General features: G+C 50.5%; 5 protein-coding genes across 5 annotated transcripts; 3 read left to right on the forward strand and 2 right to left on the reverse strand.

The window, feature by feature from the left end:
* Positions 1-154: 154 nt before the first annotated feature.
* Positions 155-691, forward strand: PFICI_11424 (uncharacterized protein; the record flags this gene model as incomplete). The annotated part of the gene is made up of 1 exon (XM_007840005.1): positions 155-691. The coding sequence occupies one exon, from the start codon at positions 155-157 to the stop codon at positions 689-691; it is 537 nt and encodes a 178-aa protein (XP_007838196.1).
* A 5,178-nt stretch (positions 692-5,869) lies between these two features.
* PFICI_11425 (uncharacterized protein) lies at positions 5,870-6,736 on the reverse strand (the record flags this gene model as incomplete). The annotated part of the gene is made up of 3 exons (XM_007840006.1): positions 5,870-6,060; positions 6,246-6,473; positions 6,613-6,736. The coding sequence occupies 3 exons, from the start codon at positions 6,734-6,736 to the stop codon at positions 5,870-5,872; spliced, it is 543 nt and encodes a 180-aa protein (XP_007838197.1).
* A 605-nt stretch (positions 6,737-7,341) lies between these two features.
* PFICI_11426 (pH-response regulator protein palA/RIM20) lies at positions 7,342-9,983 on the reverse strand (the record flags this gene model as incomplete). Its single annotated transcript, XM_007840007.1, has 2 exons — positions 7,342-8,978; positions 9,032-9,983. 2 exons carry the CDS (start codon positions 9,981-9,983, stop codon positions 7,342-7,344), a joined length of 2,589 nt encoding a protein of 862 aa, XP_007838198.1.
* A 2,955-nt stretch (positions 9,984-12,938) lies between these two features.
* On the forward strand, positions 12,939-17,594 carry PFICI_11427 (uncharacterized protein; the record flags this gene model as incomplete). Its single annotated transcript, XM_007840008.1, has 7 exons — positions 12,939-13,090; positions 13,176-13,435; positions 13,510-16,470; positions 16,554-16,723; positions 16,798-17,008; positions 17,054-17,200; positions 17,323-17,594. The coding sequence occupies 7 exons, from the start codon at positions 12,939-12,941 to the stop codon at positions 17,592-17,594; spliced, it is 4,173 nt and encodes a 1,390-aa protein (XP_007838199.1).
* A 1,230-nt stretch (positions 17,595-18,824) lies between these two features.
* Positions 18,825-19,490, forward strand: PFICI_11428 (Carbonic anhydrase; the record flags this gene model as incomplete). Its single annotated transcript, XM_007840009.1, has 1 exon — positions 18,825-19,490. One exon carries the CDS (start codon positions 18,825-18,827, stop codon positions 19,488-19,490), a length of 666 nt encoding a protein of 221 aa, XP_007838200.1.
* Between the last annotated feature and the right edge of the window lie 4,858 nt (positions 19,491-24,348).

Below are 24,348 nucleotides of genomic sequence, written 5' to 3' on the forward strand. Positions count from 1 at the left end.
AAAACACCAATTCATGTCTTGGTCTTTGCATTTCAGGTGATGAATAGTTGTCATCCTCGATCGAATTGCTTCGGGCCTACTTCTCGATGCATGAATTACGCCGTTCTCTTTCTGTTGCGCACTTGTTACGACGACGAACACGTTCTGACCCAACATGCCTCTAGACGACTTCAACAGCTTTGATTTCGGCACTTTTGCAACTCCCAATGTGCCCAGCTTCCCAGATGGCCTAGCCAGTCTGCAGCAGCTGCAACCAGGCCAGCCTCAAGCATATGCGCCGCAGCAGCAAGGCCCCTATGCTGTACCGCCCCAGGCTGGCACCAAGCGTCCAAGTGATGCCGGCCACAGCCGCCAAATCAGCTTCGAGGACCAGTCGCGGTTAGCGGCAGAGGAGGACAAGCGCAGACGGAACACGGCTGCCAGCGCCCGCTTCCGAATTAAGAAGAAGGCTCGCGAGCAAGCACTTGAGAAGCGCGAGAAGGAGCTCAACGACGAAGTCACTCAGCTCAAGAACCGCATCACCCACCTGGAGACGGAGAACAAGTGGTTGCGGGGCCTCGTCATGGAAAAGACAGGCGCAAAGGAATCGAAATTCGACCCCAAACTGGCTGCTGCGCTCAAGGTGCTTGGCAAGGACTCGGATTCTGAAGACGACAAGTCTGCAAAGTCCGAGGCAGGAGAAATCGAGTGATGCTAAAGGGTTTACACAAGAAGATGAATATGGGAAACCGGGTTCACATTGGGTCGGCGTTCATAGGAACCGGAAGCGCATGGGCGGTTGTGTTTGTTGGAGGACGCTGCCTTTCGAGCCTGGCACGCGATCGCATGTCATTGATGGGCTACGTATATCACGAAGAGACGCGGCCCACCTTGGAGGACAAGGACGTAACTGGCAGATGATTTTCGCTTTTTATTTTTGTTTTGTTTTGCAGAGTTGCACACTGTTTTGCAAAGTTCTACAAATATATCCAAGACAACCATCAACAAAGGTTGTCGACTCGTTGCATTCCGCTCCAGACAGTATGATTGCTTCTGCGCTGCACTTCAAATTGGGATCTCAACTGCCGCTCTGGAAATCTCTATGACATCAGTTTCTCCGCGAGCTACTGTTGGTCGACTGACCGCCCGCGCGCCCGACACAAGCTCAAACTCAGCTGTCAAGCCCTCGTTCATATCGAGTATGAGCCACTACCCAAGAAGCAACACAAATTGATTTACGCTATCTATTTTCTCTTCAAACTGCCTTGCCAAGCTCACGGCTTGACTCACCCAACTCAAGAGTCGGATGTCCAACCTCGCGCCCTGTCCTGTCCTTGTCCTGTCACGGCTAAGAGATTTGGGCTGCTCGGTCCAAATGGCGCTATAGGGGGGGTCGGACCGCATACGCCAGAAAGGGTCCAGATCACGCAATCGTTGGATTGGCCAAGATTTTCCCATCCAACCCAGGGCCTTACGTCCAAATGGTCCAATCATTTTATTCCGATAGTCGTGCCAAATCGCTGATAGCCGTGTTCCTCCTCTACCTAGCAGCAGCAGCACGTACGGGAAAAAACCACTCCTTCGTTTCGCGTAATTGCTTCGCTGCCGCCTTGCCGATCTCTTGCTGCTGGCGACATGCCGGGCTCTGCAGCTGAGGCTTGCGAGGTGGATGCCATTGTGCATCGACGATCAGGTTATGTTCGATGGACAAGCACAACAAGCAAGTTGTTGCCCTTCTGTCCCAACCTGGAAAGAGACGCTCCATGAATAATGGTCCCTCTCTAATGGACAACCGGAGATATAGTGTAGCCATGTACTGGCGACTTGACCTGAATGGGCGTGCATAGTACGCCTCATCCCCTCCGACAATACTACTCTTCCCTGCCGTTCGGACCGTCTACCTCATCCCCTAGCAATCCTACATTACCTATCGACGGCAAATCCACCCAACTACCTTTGCATCTTTTTTCTTCTCCCTGGTCTATACCATCGTCACTAGCACGGGATGGATATTAGGTTGTGCGTGGAGGTCGCCCATGTTTGCGGCGGCCCTGTCTGTCTCTAGGGTTGTCTGACCTAGTATTAGTTACGTACAGAAGTTCCGGCAGCGTGGGAGACCATAAGGATGCTCGTTGAAACCCATGCTCTTGAGGCGGCACATGCCAGTTTCTGCCTTCTTGAACTAGAGCATCAACCCGTGGTCGAGACCCAAAGACCTTGCGGCTCTCTCTGCCCCTGGCCCAATGGAACTGCAGCTATAGTTTGATGATTCAGATAAACATTGCGATACTCCATGCTGACACATGTCTTCTCCGGACGTATTGCTCATGCGTTCTCATCCAAGGTGCTGTGCCTTTGATTCTCGTCACAAACATTGGTTGTCGCACCCGCGGAGAAGTTAGGCATGGGCGGTATTCATTCCCATACCAGAGAAGAGTAGTACATGCCTATAGACTGGAAATGAGAGACTCCGCAACTGACTTGAACGGGATCCATCTTCCACCTCGGTTTCTGCTTAAACCAACATGCCAACTCCACCTTTTACGGCGAAATTTCTCCCAAGTATGTACAGAAGTAGGCAAGAAAAGGTCTTGGGTATCCTCTTCCTACGAACTTGAACCGGGAAGGCTGGGGCGATGGGGACTTGCTGACCCGTTTCTAACCTTGGTCTACTACTACACCAACCACGGTAAGGCCTGGCCGGCGATTATAATCCAGACCATACCACACACACACACACACACACACACACCCGCATCCACTTCTATGCCGTATGTATGTGTGTGTGTGAGTGTGTGCGTGTGTGCGTGTGTGCCCCTTACAGAAAACTCGGAAGCACAAGTATCACTTCCGCAATGCTCCATGGTGTCGCGTGCGAGCGGCGGGCGTGGTGTGGGGGGGGATGATTTGGTCTTTGGGAGGCACAGTCACGCCATCGTCTTGAAAACTGATTCGCCCAAGGAAGAACCTCTTCTTGACAATCTCTCTTATCCGCTGTCTGGTAAAGTCAAAAAGAGTTTCCCGCCCCATGATGGGCAACATGGGGGTTTTTTTCTTTATTCTCTCTCGTTCCCTTTTCATTCCCCGCTGCCGCTGTCACTACGCGGATGGTCACCTGGCGGCATGACAGACAAAATCATCTCACCATGGGTAGCAGTAGGTAGGTACATGGGTAGGCCAGTTCCATGAGACGGCGCGTGTTCTCTCCATGGGTCAATTTTCTCAAGCTGAAAGCTGCTTGGCGTGCCTTGCCACTTTGGATGTATTGTAGTAGTACGGCGAAATTATAGCTTCTCTGTTTGCCCCGTGAAGAATCAAGCGGTACGCGAAAGACCTTGTTCATTGATCGAATCGCCACCACCAAAAAAAAAAAAAAGAAGCCGTCGATCCTACGACTACATGGTGATGGACCTTTTTTTCCCCTCGGAGCTGGCATCCTAGGCAACTAGGGTTTCTAATGAGATGCTATGCCATGTCCCCATTTGGCATGTGGGACATGAAATGTTGAAGGCTTGGATCAGATCGCAACGGCTAATGGCCGTGGCGTTGATGTTGTAAGACTCCATGAGCGTTTAGCCTGGTTTGTTTACGTAGCTGAATCCCGACTGACCAGGTTGAATAGATGAGTGGCGCGGCGTCTTTTGAGCAAGGTGATTCCAATGACTAGAAAGTTTCATGAAATCTTGACACATCGCAGCTGTAATGTTCAATGGAATGGGTATTCTTATTGATTGCTTTCCGATTTTCGCAACCTACAGTATCCAGCTTGTGGAACTTTTATGATCAAGAGAACACAACATTTATGCTACAACTGTTCGTCGCGAGCCTAGGTTTGTGCCAAAGATGCTCGAGAGTTATGTACACTTGATTTTGAACACATTATCTTTGAGCAAAAGCTCATCACTCATGGATGCGGTAGTTCTTTCGCGAGGAGCCGCCTCTTTCTCTGCTAGGAAGAGCAACGTTACTCGAGCTTGGTTGTAGGTATCATCGCGTGTCTCTTATGATGACCGCCATTTCCTCACGATGCAGATTTTACCTTGTCCTTGTATCACGCGCAATCATTGGGGGGTACCAACCAGTTCGACAACGAGTCTGCTCGGTCAACGGCAAGATTCTATTCAAATCATTTGTCCAAAGTAGGAAAGCACATAAGCCATTGGGATCATTGAGGCTATCGTCACAAGGTAGTCTACAGATTTTCACCAGTTCCCAAGCCGCATGAGACCTGGTCCAACCCCATGTTAAAAAGCCCGCGTGGGAGCCCCTGGTCTGTTGTCTCTCTATCTTGCACCAAATTAGGGCCGCCATGCTTCGTTCGGCAGGCTCATCTCATCTCAGCGCTGATCTTTCTCTGCGTGTTGTGATGGCAAGAGAGCCACGTTTAGGCGTCGAATAGCATGATTTCCATTACGAGTTTTGATCCCGCGCCATCGTCAAGGTACTCTGCAGGTCATTTAGCCAAGATGGGGGGGAGCCGCATTGAGAATACCACGTACGTGCCATTGGAGGGTGGGAGGAGGTCTGAAAGGTACGAGACTCGTTGACAAGCCTGATAGCCATTACATAAAATCATGCATATAGCCATGATCCCTTTCTTCTATACTCTCCAGCCCCCATGTTCCGGGAATTAGCAGGCAGGGGCAATGTGCTCTGAAATAGGATGGTCGTATCGAAAAAACTAGAATTGTACTGATAGATACTGGTTTCTGATTTCTCACTGGGCCATCTGATGTTGGATCGCCCCCTGTATGAGGAGGAGGGGGGGAGAAGACAATGGTCCCGGTGATTTAAGCTTCATTCCAGAGCCACCCATTTGCTTACCACGTTGTTTGATGCAGGGGCTGTGGTCGCATTACTGACTGCTACCGACTGCTACCTACGTGCCCGCGTAGAATTTTTTATCTCTTTCGGGACCGCATCTGTCGAGTCCAGTTGGAATACAATCATGCCTTTCTTCTCTGGCTTTCACATGAAGTTTCATGGTACTGCTCGTGATTTGCGCCAAGACTCACGTCATCTGGCTATTGTCAATGACACACTTTGATCCTCGTGGCAAGGATATCGACTTGTTCAGCTCAGGTATATCGCTTTCTATCCTCAATTTGCCATTTCGCCTCGTTCAAGATGAGTCAAACGTGATTATTCTATCTTATTTTCATTATGCTTCCCGATCATACAACAATACACGAGGAAACTGAGTTCAGGATATCGAGTAAACATGCTGAATTGCAGAGGCAAGGCTATCTTGCACCCACAGAAGAAAAACAAATCCTCGCTATTTCTCTCGTCTCTGAAGAGGAAAAATGATTGGCACAGACATATTGTCATAAGACGAAAACCGAGATGGAGTGGTCTGCTAGACTTCGCTTGTGGGTGAGGCGGCGTCCGATCATCGTAATTCTTTCGAGCTCAACATGCAACAATTTCCTATATTACTTCATCCCATGACTCATGGGAAGAGATCAGGTCGCAGTCTAATACAGCATCATTATTCGACTCAATAGTTCCCCCAAGCCCATGTTACGGTTCTCAGCATTAACACTCCAAGCGAATAGTTGAACAGAGTCAGAATCATGTTAGTTTGAGAGACTGCCGTGGATTGACGAGATATCGGACCAAGCATGAAGCACAAGAAATACAGAACGAATCCTGGTTCAACTGTCATGAATGCTGTGGAATATTGTTCATGTGCGATTCATAGACACGTGTGGATGAGGCAGGACATAGTCAACAAGAATACATCTAAGGGTAGGATCATGACAATTAAAGATAAAAACGAAACGCGACATATATCCCACATGGAGCATCATCATATACCACCTTGATGAAGCCTTACTTGACATGAAAAAAAAAAGCCCCACGCATTGTATAGGCAGAGCCATACCGCTCAGTTACTCTCAAACCAACCACCCGCGAGCACTTCTCCCAGACCAGCCTCCTTGGCAAACTTGTCCGGGTCAAACCTGATGCGCTGCATCATGGGAAATTCCTGGCCCTCGGCCTGCGGCATGAATTTCTTTGCGTCAAAACCGCTGGGCTGCTCATAGAGCAAGAACACATAACGGTGGGGCCCGCTCACTATACGGATGGAGGGAAAGGGGTTTAGCAGTTTTATTTCCCAATGATTACATTATTCGAGGAGGGGGGGAAAAAAGAATATTCAATACGTCACGAGAAATCATGTGATTTCGCACATTTAAAGAGACCGGAACAAGTTTTGACAAGGAAAAAGGAGTAGTATAAAAAAATGTACATGTGCTTACACGGTGGTGGAGCTGGTCCGATATAACCAGCCACGGGCGGGGTACTCGTCGTCAAGCCACCACCAACGCCGGCGGCGGCCGACACGGTCAGACCGGGCTGGATGCCGTGAAGAATGGGCCCCAGCACGGGCAGCGAAGGAAAGGGCGCGTCCAAGTCGAGGGCCAGCATGATATAGGTTGTGCCGGGCGCGGCCTGGGACCACGCAAAGGATGGTGTCTTTTGCGCGCCTGTTTACATTGTCAGCTTTACCCTGCGCCAGACGCCACCCCCGTGGCAAAGTGTTGGAAGGATAAACGCTGCAAAGATGCAACGTGCATGTTCTGTTATATCGACAACAAAAGGCTCAGTGATCGGGTTGATCATTACCTGCTCGCCCGATATATTCACCACGCTTGACCTGCTTATCGCCAAACGTCAGGACCAGCTCCTTGGCCTCTGGATTGGCGTTGACAGCCTCTAGGGCCTTTTCGACCTTGGAAATGTTTGGCATAGTATATAGGATTACAAGTATCTAGAGTAATTTGTGTACAAGTTTACCAAGTAATGTTGTTTGTCATCAAAGTACTCGTAAAACAAAGAGTATACAAGGTTAAAGAGGATTGTGAGATGAGATCATCGAGTGACGTTGAGGGAGCAAGTCCATAAATCCTTGGCGTTCGGAGCCGCGGACGGACAAACGGCTATTTATGTTGGATTTTAAACCCGGCCTGGCTCCGGGAGTAACGGGCTTTAACGCCGTTGGTTACATTATAGTCCATTACCTACCTATGTATATATGCACCTGCAAGCACTTTACCAAAACATAATAGACTAGTGATGATTCGTCTCAGAGTATATGAACGAAGATTAATTGATAGCATACAATTGTAGACGTGAGGATCACCGCTCAGACAACTCACAACTCCACAAACTTCGAATATGACACCGAGGCAGGTAGGTATCCATTGCAGTCATGATAACCAACCAGTCTTTCGGAGTTTGCGGAGCTAAAGCCGCCGTGTCATTCATATTATCTTTCTATAGTCGGATATTCCATACTCATTTTCCAAGTAACGCATAATCTGATCATCATGTCTAGCTGCTACCTGGTATCTTTCAACCAAAGCGAATCCCGCTCTTTGGGTCCCACGGACCAGTTTGTGGAGGTTTGTTGCCAGCGCCAGCGTTGGCTGCTGGCGATCCCGAGAACTTGATACCCATGCTCGGATCCCACATGGCTTGCATTGGATTAGCTCTTGGCTGTTGTGGTTGAGGCGCGACAGTTTCCGCGGCAGGTGCCCAGCTCTGGATTTGAGCTTCCGCTGGACTGTGAACGGATTGCCTGACTGGTTGTTGAGGCTGCCGCGGAGGGCTAAAGTAAGCCGATGAGGTGTGTTGCTGAGGACTTTGGTTCTGCGCAGGATTATAGCTCTGTTGGCTGGCTTGGTCTTGATTCTGGTTTTGGTTCAGGTTGAGGTTATGAAGCGGCGGCATCGCCAGCTCATCCTCTAGCATGCGAGCCTCACGCCTTCTTTCTGTAACCCAGCTCCTGGCTCCATCGCGGAAATTACCCACGATGCGGCTCAGGTCATTGTAGAATTTGCGTCCGACCTCGACATTGCTGACAAGCTCCTTGTACTTGTAGTAGGCGTTTTCGAGCTTCTGCAGGGCCTGTTCGCGTTCCCGGTTGCCCTTGTCGCCGACGACTTTCTTCTGACTCTCAAACTCGCGATTCACACGAATCAGGTCCGAGAGTAGTTTCTCCTGCTCTGTCGCCTCCTTTTGCACCAGTTCCAATTCTGGCTCATAGAGTGAATCTAGCCGTTTCTCAAAGAATTCCTCGAAATGTGCTGGAACAATAGCGGTGGCAACACTCTGGTTACGCTCGAGTCGTGCTGCCTCGCTCAGAATATCCGTCTTAATGTCATCACTCTTGGCTTTTTCTCGGAGTGCTTCAGCTTTGCGGCGGCGACGACTCTCAAGTCGTGTCACATCATTGTAGGAACTTCTTAGCCGGCCAATCGCTGGTCTCAAGGTTTCGGGAATCTCGGTCCGCCTCGAAGAAGGGACAAAATCCATGATGCCGCGGTCAGGTCCTGCAAGCACAGCAAGCAGAGGCTCTACAGCATAGAACTTTTCACGCACGACGGCGTCGCTGCTTGCACTGGTCTCGAACCAGGTTCCTGCATCCTTGACCTGATTCCACAGTTTTGCGCCTTGGATAGGCTCGGCGCGGCTTTCGTGACGACTCCATCGCTCAGTGCCGTGCCGTCGTCGGAGGCGATTGTCTTCCTCTTCTTCGGCTTCCAATAGCTCTTTGCCCTCCTCGAAGATGCTCAAGTCGCTTGCTCGCAGCTTGTCTATATCCACAAAGCTGCGCTGCAGGCGACTAATCGCATCCGCTTGTCTGATCTCCTCAGCGTGCTGAACCAGAGTGCCCGGGAGCCCCAAAGGTTTTTCAAATGCTTGTATTGAGCCGGGAAGATTCAGTTCCGAGAGAATCTCATGAATTCTTTCGTTCAAAGCCTCTAGCTCTGCAATAATCTTTTGATTCACGAGACGGTCCCGGCGCTCCTCGTAGATGGACACGGCAATGTGTACCGAGTAGGGTACGAGTTTTGTGAAAAGAGCTGGGCCAAACTCTCCCTTTTCGCTCAAGTGATCTATAGGCGCTGATACCTGTGGGGGTACTCGAGCAATGGCCATATTTGCCCTATCAAGGACCTTGAGTTCTGATTTGGCCGGTACCATATCTGTATATTTATTAGTATGGAAATGACTTTATGTCTCCGGGATCGAAACGCACTAAGGTAGATCAGGTCGTTGTCCTTTTCGGCTCTCTTCAGATCTTCTTCCACACGCCTCTTTAGACCATTCAGGTCATTTACGACAACCTTGTTGAGATAGCCGCCTCTGCTCTCTTTCAAGCCCTCATTCACACAAGCAACTGCATCTTGCAATCTCGCAACTTCTTCTCCGTACTTGCGCTTCTCCAAACAGTCACATGCAGCCCGGTACTGAGCAGCGGCAGCAAAGTGGTGGTGCTTAGCACTCATGTGGTGGATCCAGCTGCTGCTAATGGCCTCTGAGCGCATAGCAGCCTCCCCAGCCAAATTATAGAGGTCACTGACCCGTGCTGCAAGTTTGGCTATGGAGGCATCTTTGTAGCCATCCATCGCGGCCTTTTGCCAGTAGCACTCCTGGCTCTGGGACAACTGGAGCTGGAGCAAGGACTCTAGGGTGTGCTCGTCCATGTCCTCGGGAGGATCAGTGCGGAGCTCGGGTATAATCTCGTCCTTGACGTGCTTGAGCACTCCGGCAGCTTGGTTGAAGTAGCTCGCCGCATTCTTCAGACCTTCCGTGTCGGCCCTGTTGCTCGTGACGGCGAGTTGTGAGTATAGAGCGGCGAGGTTGTACAAGACATTGGCAAGCTCAAACTTGAGGTTGTTGAGGACGATTGGGCGCTCGGTGTTATAGCCCAGCGAAGGATACCAGGTGAAATCGGCGCCTATATCGATGGGGAACTTGCCGCTTATCCAGACCAGCTGGGCAGCGTAGGCCTGCAGTTTCTTGATGCCGCTGGCGTGGGCCTCGCGCACGTTGACAGCATCGCGGCGCAACGAGTCTATGACCTCGAGGTCTTGACGAAACATGTCGGGATGTTGATCATATTTGGTAGAGATGTACTGTCGCACCGCGGTGGACAGCGACAGCTGTGTACCCTTTCGAAAGGGGATCGAGAGGACGCTGTTTTGCATGGCGGGGTATTTTGGTTCGCAGACGTTGGTGGGGGAAGTAGAGAGAGATAGGAAGAGATTAGTTCACGAGATGAAGCAAAGACAGTGGTTTCAAGAAGCTAGGATGATGCCATAGTCGTTTGTGGTGGTGAGGTTATTTCTCAGTGACGTCTCGTGGCTACAAAATACTGTAGCGGTGCTGCTCAGGACAGATGTAATGCTGCGCTCACAAAACTTGTTGCAACAGCACCAATTTCTTGATGTTTTGCAGCTGAGGTACCAAGGTTGCAATGACTTCATCCTTCCAAGCGGTTTGGCGCACAATGAGCCAGACTAGCCACGTGTGGCTGACAGCTTGGGCTTCTCTTATTGAGTGGCGGTGCCACTACCAGTCCCTTGGGCCTTGACCCGCCTGTAAAGGCTCATGAATAGAAGAGCGCTTCTTGGCCCATGTATTATCGCCATGCCACCAGATAGGCAGCTTGATGACGGCCACGGATTTGATCATGAACCCGGGTTTTTGTTCACCCATGATGATGATTGACCTTATAGCAGTGTTCTTCTCAAAGAAGCAGCCCTTACTCGCGTTTCCCTCCTCCTTGAGATAAGGAAGTGCTTCTGGCACGTGGCAAGGACGCGAACACAAAGTCAAAGCCCCCCATATACCCTGTTTTCCCAACATATGCAACGCACAGAGCGGAGGAAACAAACAGAACCGGGAATTCCATCATTCAAAGCGTTCTTTCCACACGACTGAGCTGCATATGTGAGGATCTCCAGATCAGCGGGCGCTACTTGGCTGGCACGAGATCTGACCTACCTACAGTTTTTTTTTTCCCCTCCTCAAATCCCAACAGTGGCCGCGTCGTCCCATTTCCCTGGGATGGATGCTATTGACAGGCCAGTTCGAGCCAGCTTAGCAGTGGCTGGATAGGCTGGACAGCGGCAGCTTCGATAGTTCTCCTCGAGTATAGTACCCGACGTATAGTACGTGCAAGGTAATAAGGGTAGCTGCTAAAATCTGTAGCATAGAGTAGCACTGGTGCTACCAAGGACCCAGTTGTCTGGTTTAGCGCCTATAGTCTGGCGCCACCAGCGCACTGACTCGTTCTTCAACTTCCTACCCATCATCCCATCCCCTTTCCCCTTCTTACTGCTCTATCTAATGTAGTATCGACTTCTTCGTTATTAGAACAGTACGTAGTCGTCTTGTCGTTATTTCAATCATGGGGAAGGCTAACCGATTTCGAGACGGTGATGAACACTTTCCAAGAGTCTCCCTCCGCTTATCCCCGTCAACAGTCGGACAGGGTCCGATCCATGAGATTGGTTCGTTATACTACTTGGATTGGGTGCCGGTTGTGCTGGCAGATTGTGTAATGTAGATGCTGTAGAGTAGAGCAGAACATATAAATGTGTACATAGGTTATTAGGGCGCATACGTACTCGTACGATAGACTGCTGGACGAGAACATGAGTAAAGTTTTGATGGCCTAGAACTTATCCGACCTGGCCATGGACGCGAGTCGGAGCCACAATCGATATCATGAATCTCGGTTTAATTCAGTCATTTGAAACACGCAAAGATCAATATCCCCATGATTATCATTGTCATCTTGATCTGCGGTTTGCAGAAGATGCGTGTTTTGATGTCATGTGTATGCAGTGCTGCCCCGAAAGATGACTTGCATAGTGGTTGGCACGAACCCTCCGCTCAGACTGAAGTCTTGTTTCAGCGTATACTTGTATTGGAGAAGAGCACCGGTGAGCTTGCAATGTGCCATGATTGGCCTGGGCAAGCATCGGGTCGGCTCCCGATCGAGCACCTCCGTCGAGTTCTGTTGGGGGTCTTTTTTTTATTATTATTTCCGCTGAGCTACTACATGGAGATCTCCGTCTTCAAATGAATCGTCTGAATCCTTTCAGGCCGCGCCGCCATCCTGAAGGATCATGTACTTCAGCCTGGCAAGGCAAGCGCTAATTCGTGGAATGTAGGAGACGGTTCCAGGGGAAAGGCAAATCGACAAAAAGGAATAACAAGTGTTCGCATACGACAGACCTTGCATTTCAGCTTTTGGTCGTTTATTTTAAAAGGTCCTTATGTATGGTAGTCAGCAGTAGCGGTGGGGATCCCAATGTGTGCTTTTGTTGCGGGTGCAACTAATCACATAGAGCCAAGCGATGCGGAGGAAAACTCAATCAAAGTTACCCATCCCTCCGGCACGGGGGGGTTAGTTTCGATAGTAGTGAAAAGCACCATTCCTAATTAATTACTTGGATGAGATTCCAATGTTTGTCCTGGTCTATCCCATCGAGCTCGTTTCCCTCCCCCCGCCCCTTATACTGTGGTGCAAGCATACATACATGCCTAACCCATAATCATCTTATCATGGTCATGGCGCTGATCTTACCTCCATCCGTGCTCACGTCAACTGGGCTTCCCAGCCCGCCCAGGGTTGGCGATAACGCAACCGTTGCACGGCGCCAAGCCTGCATGGCGGGCGGCGCGAGCGACGTCGTGCGCGTTTTGGTTTGTGGGGTGACTACTTTGACCATCCGTCGACGGTGCAGTACAGTACTTCGTTGGGGGCAGACTCGACCGGGCTGGTAGTAGGCAGGTAGGTCGGTCGGTTGGTCGATCGGTCAGTGGGTAGATGAACAAGAGACAAGCAGACATACAGACAGCCTGCCTACGGCCAAGGTACAGGAATGGCCTCCTGCAGGATGAGGATCCCACCCCACCCACTCTTCCCTTCCCATCCCTTCCCGTCCTTCGTGCTACTGTAACTCCCATCCTACAATGCGGCTGAAATAAGAGTGGACGCGCCGGCAGATCCCCCAGATCTCTTTCCCTCGATTCTCGTGGTTTTACGTACAAGTAACGTAACAAGAATCCCATCATCCACCATACAGACTGCTCATACTTGGTGACTTTTGCCTGCTGTGCTATACTGTAATGCCCAGGAAGTCTCAATAATGGCGGCTGTAGCTCCTCCCGCCATGCAGCCTTGTCAGACCTGTACCACCACCCAGAACAGGACATATACCTGTATCCAGTGCAACAATCTTGCCTTTTGCGATACTTGCTGGCCAAAATGGGTTCTCCATGTGCCAGGATCGGTGGGCTGGTGAGTATACAATCCACGACATTCGCGGCATTGACTATACGCAGTTCAATATTGGAAAGCTGACCCTTATATTTCTTGTACCCAGGAATGGCAAGCCGCACGAAAAGGCTGATCCGTTCGTGCTGCATCGTATGCGAGAGATTCTAGATCCCTCTCGCACAGAAACCCAGCACGAGGCCGAACTTCGTGAAGATGAGGACACGTCTTGGTTCGGCTTCGGTCGAGATCCCACGGGCCAGCCCATTTTCCATGACTATGGGAGGTTTGGGGCCATCATGGCAGACTCGGCCAGCGAGGATATCCCCGAGCGCCATCCTCAACTCGCTTCATTTATCGGTGAAACAGGTATGCAAAGCTTTCATTCGCGGCAGAATGAGCGTGGCCATCTTGTCGCATAGTGACTAACACTTGTCCTCTAGGAGCGGGTAAGAGTACGGTGATCAAACTTTTGATAGATCGTCAAGACATGACGACCATGGAGAGATCCAGATTTTATTCTCCAGTGACTTCGTCAACACATGATCACATTCCAACAACTGGAGATGTGCATTTGTACGCAGACCCGGCGACCATCCACACCAGTCAGCCACTGCTTCTCTGCGACTGCGAGGGCCTTAATGGTGGAGAGATGCTGCCCAAGCAGTTGAAGCACCGCGCAGAAGACCTTGCCAGTGGCTACAAGACGAGCCAATCTCGGCGGATCAACTGGGCAAAGACGCCAAACACCAAAAAGAGAGAATTTGCTGTCGCGCAGCTCTATCCGCGCATTCTGTACACCTTCTCTGATGTCGTGGTCTTCGTGCTCAGGAGTCCTCGCTCATTTGAGTCGACAGTACTACCAAAGCTGTTGAAATGGGGCGCTGCATCGATTGACAAGTCACTCAACCAACCCGTGCTTCCACACGCGGTGATTGTGCTCAACGCCACCGAGCCAGGTATCGACGAGAAGGAGTGGGATCCAACTGTGGCCACCCAGATGCTCATGAACGACATTGCTGGGGCAGTCACGCGCGAGCCGATTGTGCAGGACTATGCTATGCAGTGGCGTAAGCGAGGCAAAGTCGTGACCAGCACCAAGGAACTGCTAGAGTGCTACTATGCCTCCGTCACTGTCATCAGAATTCCTTACAAGGGCCAGTACATGCTGATGAACGAGCAGGCGGGCAAGCTGGCAGAGGTCATCCAAGATCGGGCTCAGCTATCTCACCTGCGCAAGAGGCGAGTGCGCATGCTGGCAACGCCCGAGAAGCTCCAATTCTACCTCCATGCAGCCTTTGACCACTTCACCAACGACCTCGACACGCCCTTTGACTTTATCAAGGAGACTCTCCGCCACAGTCCCGTGGCAAGGAACTTTGAGGGCAACATCCTGAATTTGGCCCTCGCCATTCGCGACCGGACGAGCAACGGCAAGATCAAGAACAATGCAAAGCAGATCTTCCGGGCCATGGTGCCCATTATCGCATCCTGCGTCATGTTTGACACCGTCCGGCAAAACATGCTGGGTACTGCCTCGCGCATGCTAGATGACAGATATGCGCAGCCATGCACCGCGGCTCTGGAGACATTTGTCGACATGCATTGGCCGTGTACCTATACAAACCCAAACTACCCCGGTGAAATGGGACGCTGCTGCAATGTACGGTCAGGTCACAACCCAAAGGGTCACCAAAACCTTCAGGGCAAGATCATCGGCAACGGTGACTACCAGTCTGATATTGATCCCGCCGAGTTCGCACCATCTTGGAATCATGCCATCCGGCAGAGTCTTATTCAGCTGCAGTCGTCCGCCTTTAGGCTGAGCCAAGAGTTTCCCGACATGCCTGAACTACAAGTTGCTGCCCTCCTCCACCGCGAACGGCTCAACGAGCAATACTCTAACATACTCGGAGCTGCTACAGATTTTATCAGCTATTCGGCATGTCTTTGCTGTCTTCGAGAGCTTCCCGAGTGCGCATTACCCTGTGGCCACGTGCTGTGTTTGCCATGTGTCCAGATTTATGGTACCAAGACATCCAGGACTACGATTGAGATCAGTCGGTGCCCGCTACACGTCAAGGATGTCCTTTGCAGCCCGCCCTGGGTGATCAACACCAAGCCTGCTCATGCTGGCACCCGTACGCTGGTTCTCGATGGTGGCGGTATCCGGGGCATCGTACAATTGACCGTGCTCCGCGAGATGGAAAGAATACTTGGCCCCGATCTGCCCCTCCAGCTCTTCTTTGACCTTATTGTTGGTTCCAACACGGGCGGCATCATAGCCATTGGTCTAGGTGTCAAGAAGTGGACGGTACAAGCTACCATGGATAAGTTCAAGGACATGTGCCTCGAGGCTTTCACACCCAGAGAAATGCAAAGCGTCCCAATTGTTGGCCTAATTTCAAACTTGTACCACGGCAGTCTTTACAAGACACAGCCATTGGCCAAGACTCTCAAGAGATATCTCTCTGATCAGCCCTTCTTTGGTGTCAGTACAAGGTCCCGCCAAAATGTATCCCTGAAGGTGGCAGTGACAGCTACCACGTCCATGGAGCACCAGCCTATAATTTTCGCCAACTACAACCGCGCAGATCCAAGCAATAGGAAGCTTCCATATGAGTTTGCCCGCGCAGATATGCCAACCAAAGAGATCAAGATCTGGGAAGCTGCAAGGGCGACGACGTCGGTTCAACCGTATTTCAAGGCATTCCACAAGGACGAGACAAACACCGAATACATCGACGGCGGTCCTCGCCATGCGTGTCCCGTTTGGATCAGTCACCATGAGAGCAAGGCAATCTGGGAAAGCGAAGCAAAGCCAGACCTGGTCCTCTCAATAGGAACCGGCCGAAACGTTGGTGACAACCGGTCCGCTTCCAGCATAGGCCGCTCATCCCAGTCCGTCACGGCTACCTCGACCTCCATGATGCCGGGCGGTAACGCAGTACTGAGACAGGGACGGGGCGGAGCTGGTAACTACAAGGTTCGTGGTGCTGCCAGCAACTCGGCAATGAATGCGGCGAAGAATGGCAATGCTGGCTACTTTCACCGCGATCCGAGAACACCCATGCTTATTTCTCTCAACAACCCAAGCGCCGGTGCAGAGAAATCCAACGATCACAAGCAGGGAGATACGATATGGAACAAGTATATTTCTCTTCACGTGGTGAATGAAGAGGACCGCTCACGATATATGCGTCTCAACCCCGAGTTATTTGCCGAGATGCCCAAATTCGCCGACGTATCAAAGATTGAAGACCTTGAGCGACAAACAGAGGAGGCCATCCGAAGGAATCCCGCTGTCGTTATGGAGGCTGTCCATAGATTAATAGCCAGCACGTTCTTTTTCGAGAGAGACGCCGGCTCGGCCAAGCAGACCAAGGAGGGCTACACTTGCACCGGTACGACGAAATCGATGTTTCTGGGCGCGACCTTCCCCCGACAGTCATGTCATTTAGTTTATCATGTGCTAACTTGCCAGTAGGGTCCATTTACTGCAGATTCCGTCAGGCCTCCCCTGAGCTCAAGGCTCTCGGCTGGCTGCTCGTATCGGCGTCATGCCTTGAGGGTGATTTCGAGCCATACTTTTTGCTAGAGGAGGACAAAACGAGGCTGCCGGTGCGGCAAATCGTGCTGACACAGACAGCTCTTCAGGTAAGCAGGTTTATGGAGCCCTCCCACGGCTCATGCTTAGTTGAAGTCATTTACTGACATGTTTGTGCTTGAAGGATATGCACTTTCACGGAGTTTTTGAACTCGAGCCAATCACCATCAATGTCCTGGATGAGACGTCCGAGATTTCTCTGTCTCTCGCAATGCACACGTCACCCTACCCATCTGGCAGCACTCTGCTGCCCATCAGCGGCTTCCCGCGGCGTATCATGGCCGACGCGGCTGGCGATGTGGCCACGCCAATGGTGCCTGGAAGAAACGCTCTAGGTATGCACAGAGCTCCTAGCAAGTCTAGTCTTAGAAGTGTAGTAGCTCCCATCACGCCCACGTCGCCGCCACCTCCATATCTCCAGGAGCATGCAGCGTCGAGGACAGGGCATCATAACCCCAAACATTCCCCTATTGCAACCCAACACGAGGAAGAAGAAGAGCACGTCGTCGAAGGGGCGGAGAGGAAGGGTGCGTTTACCAATTATTCCGGGAAAATCATTCCCACATATGAGCGCAAGGAACGATTCGTCCTCGGGCAGCCTCCGCGAAGAGTCAGAAACTGATCTCATGTGCCTCTGGGCACACAATAGGTATCCCACCCGCGGCGAGCGTTATTGAAAGACAGTACACTGGCAGCTCTTCATACTCGGCACAACCTACAGTTTCTTCGCCGCAGTCGATGGCAGCCAGTCTGGTCAGCTCGACGACCAGCCTGGATGTGCCGCCGCTCAGCCACATGAGCCTGAGGGAGTTTATTGAAGAGGAGCGGGCCGAGCTGGAGGGGTCGTCACCGCCGGCCGAGCTCGAGGGCCCCCAGGTCGATTCATTCACGACTCGAAAAGTAATCAGCATGAGGATGTAGATGGGACATGGGGATGCCCAGAAGACATGACACGACGCGTACCGGAAAATGACATGAGAGTTTGGGAGCGTTGCAATTGGTTTTGTGGATGGGGAGAGCTTGTAAAAGGAAATCAAGGATTGAGTGTTTTACCTATTAGCTGTACAGATGATACCTCCTGTCGTTATAGAATCATGGTTTCTATTTCCCGAATACTCTTCTTGTATCTTCTTTCTATAGTATGTTTTATTAGGCAATGATTGACACGAAAGTGAATACTATGCCAGAAGGCAATAAGCATGGCAAGAATATGGCGTGATAACCCATATTTTTCTGACGTAGGCTTGTCCAGTGGACCATCAGGGTGCTGCTCAATATTGAGTCTGATTGGCCATGACCATGCGACCCGACTCACGGGCTCTTGCTGAGACTCCAATTCTATAGTCAAATGGCACACTATAGTATCGTTGTCTTATTTATATAAGATTGAGGCCCTCGACTTGTCAAGATATTCCTCGTCCCTCCAACAACAGTTCTTGGGATGTCAACATTTCCAAAACCCCTCAAAAGCCAACAAAGTTCAGGCTGGGCGCAGATCCTTTTGGGGTTATCGGCTTCTTGGCGGGAAAAAAAGAGCACCGTATGCGTACTGTGACTCAGCTTTGGGGGGGAAATGCCGCGCCCACCACAGTGGCCGAGACGTGACCGACGTCAGCGCGCGCGCGATAAAGACCAGAAAAATTGCTTGTCATTCAATAATAATCCACTTCCGGGTCATCCAACAAATTCGGGCCTCTAGCAAAGCGGGAAAAAGAAGGATAAGGAAAGACAACAACAAATCTTGAAAGGAAGGCATAAACCCCGGGACCAATAAGAAGCCAGATTGCCCCTCCTTTCTATAAATCACGGGCATCAATTGTGTTGTTCTATTTTCTTGGGGGGAAGATCCTGCCTCTGTTTGTGTGTGAAATTGATAGATAGCTCTTTTGGAAGCCCCTTCCCTTTTACATTACACAGATGTTCAAGTCGAGGCTGAACCTGACTCTGCTCTCAACGCCGAGAAGAGCCGTCATTAAACAACTCCACCCCCAGCAGCACCAACCCCGCGTCTACTGCAGCTCATCATCATCTTCTTCTTCTCACAGCAAAGGTGGTAACAGCTCTTCTTCTACACAACATCATCATCACCACCACAACAACACACAACCTTCCATCATCACCAGCACACGCAGCAGTAGCACTTGGCGCAACATGGCCGACAACGACATCACCAGACACCTCAAGCAGACGCACGACCGTGTGTTTGAGCACAACAAGAAGTGGGCAACGTCGCAGGCCGAAAAGGACCCCGAGTTCTTCTCCAAGCTGTCGGCAGGCCAGACGCCCGAGTACCTCTGGATCGGATGCTCGGACTCGCGGATTCCGGCCGAGGCTATCACTGGCCTGGAGCCCGGCGAGGCCTTTGTGCACCGTAACATTGCCAACCTGGTGCCCAACACGGACCTCAACGTTATGAGCGTCATCAACTACGCCGTGCGCCACCTGCAGGTCAAGCACATTGTCGTGTGCGGCCACTATGGCTGCGGCGGTGTCAAGGCCGCCATGACGGCAAAGGACCTCGGCCTGCTCAACCCCTGGCTGCGCAACATTCGCGACGTCTACCGCCTGCACGAGGCCGAGCTCGACGCCATCAAGGACGAGGAGGCCCGCTACAACCGCCTCGTCGAGCTCAACGTGGTGGAGCAGTGCCGCAACGTCATCAAGACGGCCGCCATTCAGCAGAGTTTCCAAAAGAATGGCTTCCCCATTGTCCACGGCTGGGTCTTTGGCTTCAAGGACGGTCTGCTCAAGGACCTCGAGGTGGACTTTGAGGCTCAGCTGCACGATATCCAGAAGATTTACAACCTTACCGAGTAGACTCGGCAGCAGCAGAAATGTCAAATCAAATATTCTTTAGCCTTTGTTCCCTAGAATTGTCCACCTTTGTTTTTTTTTCACACTCTCCCTCGAACTTGTAAATTTTTTGTTCCCCTGTCCCTTTAAGGTGCACGAGAAAGATGACGGTGCTGCGTCTGCAGTGCTAGTAGCCAAAGGCCTGGAACTTTCGTGATATGCATCCTTTGCTCGAAAACGGCAGGAGAGAACTCGGTTCACGGGCCGAAACTCTCAGCAGATGGAAATATCTCTGCAAAGTTGTAGCGCAGCAACCAGCAGAGTTGGGTAGTATCGTTCATGCGAGGAGAAAGTAACACTAGTAGTGCCTTTATAACGAGAGCTTGGCTCTGTCAAGCTGACGTCAAGAAATGATAGTGAGAATCGCCGCGTCTTCTTGTCTTACTCTTGAACCGACTACCAATTCTCGAAAGCAATCAGAGTGCTTGCAAGATATGCTCTCTATGGATCATGACTTACACAAAGAGAGACTTGACACGGATGAATTTCCCACGTTTTGTCATCACTAGCGATGAATGTCTGACTCTTCACGTGGCAGAACTAGAGACATGACCTCGCTCTTGTCTGACCCGAATGCCTCATGCAAAGGCAGTAGCTCAAGCTGCAATGCAGACACTTCAACTTTGAGACTGAGAGACCTGCCTGCCAGCCTGCCTACATGGAGAGAAGCTTAGTTTGGACACGACATGGTCTAGGGTGGAATGCATCTCGGATGCGACTCGATAAAATGCTTGCACTTGCTCTTGATACTGCTTTTCATGTGAGGCATCATAAAACCCACCACTCAACCAATCGCAGACACGGCAGTTCTCTTATTTATTTCTCTGCATCACCTCGATATAATGTATAGGTATGAGATAGACTCGGGAGAGGAGGGGGGGCCCATGCTGTCCGGATAACAGATAATGCCCAGGACGGCAATATTCTCTGACATGGTTTGCTTGGCATACTGCAGTACGAAGTAGGAGGGGGGAGTCTATGATTCTTTTTATCTATTATGTAGTAGATGGTCACTCGCATCCACGGTGCCGGTTTCCGCAAACGGGAGCCAACAAACCCTGGTGTAAGAAAAACCTCTAAGCGAATAGCCGAATCTATAGTGAGTTACACCCAGGGGGGGGCGCCCCCCAACTGATTTCGTTCGCGATTAAGGTTATTAACAAAGTGCAACCTACCCAGGCTTGAAGGGAGGGGGGAAGGGGCAGAAGCAGCGTTTGCCAAGAATGGGTAAATGGGCCGTGAGAAGACGGCATTCTCTATCTCATCTTTTTTTGCCTTGCCCACATGCTACTTGGCGATCCAATACTGTAAAAAGAATGCAGCATTCACAAATAGAGAGCCTCCAACATTATTGCTGTGCCGAATAAGGCAAGTCGTGGACATGCTTCCCCTAACGAATAAGTAGCCACGAGGAAGAGGCGAAAATTACAAGATAGGTAATGTAATGTATGTGTGTATGCAAGTAGGTAAATAAGTACGGGAGATGGTAAGAAAACCTGGTACTACCATGTTCTTGCCATGTGTTATGAACCATATTTGTGTCTATGGACCTTTTCCTCCAGCAGTTTTCCCGGAACGCGATTGGCCGGACTGTAAAAATACATGTACTCGGACATAAGGCTATTTGAAGGGAGGGAGGGGACTACACATCTCGATAGTATGTATGAATAGGTTAAAAAAAAAAGCGTGATAATACAAATCCAAGCACGTCCAAAGTATGGTTTGTGCGAATTTTCGATTTTGCGTAAATGCCATGTTGGAGTTTATCCAACCCAACGAGAGGATAGATGCCGCCGCCAACTTGGGGACGTTGGCTTGGCCTGCATGCTCACGGGAAAAAAAAGTGATTGCAGAAACCTCGGAAGAAAAACTCTAACCTACTGCAGTCGTGGAAATCGAATGCCGCCGTGTTGACATGGATGGCGACATATTCTTCAAATGCAAAAAGGGGACGGACGGATGCAGGCAGATACGCGAGTCTAAAAGCCGCAGGCAGGTTTAAATCAAGCGAAAAGACCCGGGATCGGGAGGGTTAATGGAACCACCTACTTCGGGAAGCAAATCGACAACGTCCTCGTCTGAGTTTGACAAACTTCTTTGGACGACCACATTGGAGAGAGCGACAGAAGTCAAGAGAAGCAATAAGTCGGTGGTGCGCGGTTCGCAAAGAGGCTCTGAGCCTCCACCGGGAAAACGCTGTGACTGTTAGGTAAAGCTTATAATAGGTGGATGAGATTATCGCCGATGTATGGATGGGAAGGGATGGGGTGGTTTGGGTGGGTGGATGGGCTTCAGACAAACAACACACAATCAATCTTTTTTGGGGTGGTCTCGTCTCGGAACCGCTTAGCAAGTCGCCCAAAGCAGCTTTTGTGATACATTGGGTCGATCCAAAGACCAACGACCGGTGGCACGATTTGATCTATCAATGCGAGGTCATGATGTGCTCGGTGGCAGCAGAAGGCGGGAAATGGATTGACATTTCAAGCAGTCACTGTCAGCCACGGGTAAGCCGTTGAGGAAGCACTTTTTTTTTGGCGCCAACCCGCCCGGAATAGGTGGACAGCCATCCCCTAACGGTCTACGGGGGAGGAGGAGGTGGTGGTGGGTGGGCTCTTTCTTTCCTTTCCCCTTCCAATGATCCAACCCGCCTTGGTCGAGAACGACTCCACCCAAAGAGGAAATTATGAAGCCCTACGCATGTGAGCAATTGGGACGAAATAAAGATGAAGAGGGAAAAGCTGCGCCCATGGCTTTCCCCGGATGCTTTCGGTGCGTGTTTCAAGTTGAGAAGAGCTACCACATTTGGTTATTGCTTCTAGTCTGGGCGCGGGGCACATGTCGGCCAGGCGCCCGTCGTATCTTTGCAGATTAAAACAATATCTGCGTCTCCCAAGGCAAATGCTTGTTGTACCAGGTAAAAGGTCACTGATTGCTTTAAATAAACCGCCCCTAAAGGATTGGATGATGATGATGACAATGACCATGATGTATCATGAGGAACAAAGTATTACACGTAGGAGCGAATACACTAGACTAAATGATCAAGGCCGTTTATGTTGTTGGTTGGCCCAGTGTTCCATACTTTGTACATGTGTCCACTGGAGAAGAAGAAGGAGGTGAAGGAGGTTGGCTGGGAGGAGTAGCTGCGATCATGATAGTACAAAGTAGTAATGATGATGATGATCATCAGTTTGCGCGCAAATTTCGCCCGGCGATACTCTTGCAACTAACCTTACTTGAGTTATGGTCGGGGGGCCTGGCGCCGGTCGATCTGGCCGATCGCTACTTGCTGTGGGCAAATACCGACATTGGAAAGACCACGGTGTGCTGTCTATATGGGTCGGCAACGGCCGGGAATACCCTCAGCACACTGTAACAGTAGGGACCAACGGGCAGTCTTTGCGAGCCGCATCGCAATCCGTGTCGTGTTGATTGCGAACAAGAAAGAAAAAAAACCAAATCTGCCTCGCTTCGACATCCTCGTCCCTCGCTCTAACAGTGCACTATCAAGTAGTAATGTGGCTTGCGCATTATCTGAACAAGAGCCTCTGTTGTGCGTTATCCGTATATGTGTGTAAAGGTAGGAGCCGTGGCTTGCATACATGGTACCATCAGGTGTCAGTCGTGCATGCAAAGTCTATCATGTCTGTTTCGAGTTCGTCGCAACTTTTCATGGCCGGGAGACGTGTCTTCTATCTTTCCGTCAATAGCACTGCTTCGCCAACAGTAGCGTCGCCTTGAGCTCAGCCGAGTTTGTGAGTTGCAAAAGTATACCTATACCTTTTTGCTTGCACAAACTCAAATCTGCTCAACTTGGGATTTTGGTTTGATGTAGGTATGCAGAGCATGGGGGAAAATAACAGTAAAGTAGCGGAAATGAGGCATATGTACAGGTTTAGATAGCAGTAGCCTCGCGTCGACGGTCAATTCAACCACCACTACTACATGTATCGTACCTATGCGTTAATGTAGCCGGTACTGTGTAGGTATAATGGAGGCAGGCGGGGCGCTAATCATGGTTGCTTTATACCACCTCGAGCTCTACGGTGTAGTTTAGGGGGGGTCAGTCGTTTTGAATATCAAAGTCTTGCGATATGTCTATCACTCTTGTTGACGGAGTATATAATAGTAGTAATGGTGGCATGGAGGTATGTTAAATGACAACGAAATGGCTTCCCATATAGATGAACAAAGATAGATAAACACGACCCGTTTGTGTGCATATTTCTTGTGAGCTGAGTGCCGCGTTTAGAAGGTCAATGGTCAACGAGTTAAATTAACATTGATCGATACAGCTGCTGTGCCATATCAGGGCCCGTCCGTGCAGGAGCAAGGGGCATGTGCTGCGAAACCTGGAGATCTCCTCATAGGCGCCCTGGTATTGGCGGCTCTTCTCTCCACCCGCCACCCACCGCTTCAAGATCAACAGGGGGGCCCATGGGATAACTGCGCACAGCCAATGATGGGTGCTGGTCTGCAATCATCTCATCCGCGCTGCCCAGGAATGGCCCAGGATCTCCTGGCTCTTGTGGCTAACGAGGAATGGATGCTGTATGCAGAGGGCAAATTGGCCCATTGACAAATACTAGCAGCTGAAAAAAACAAAAGGATGCATAGGATTTTATTTTATTTTATTTTCTTGCTGATGAAAGGGGGGGTTCACTTCCCGTTAGTGTTGGTGATGTGATAAGTACGTACTGTGTAGTACTTCCTCAAACTGGTCGGTCTACGCGAGAAATTCCCTAGAAGCAAGCTAGAAGAGAAGAGGAGGCGAAAAGCAAAACAAGAAAAAAAAAAAACAGCACCAAAGGATAAGCAT

This window comes from Pestalotiopsis fici, assembly GCF_000516985.1.
Source record: "Pestalotiopsis fici W106-1 unplaced genomic scaffold PFICI_Scf_8, whole genome shotgun sequence".
NCBI classification, from domain to species: Eukaryota; Fungi; Ascomycota; class Sordariomycetes; order Amphisphaeriales; family Sporocadaceae; genus Pestalotiopsis; species Pestalotiopsis fici.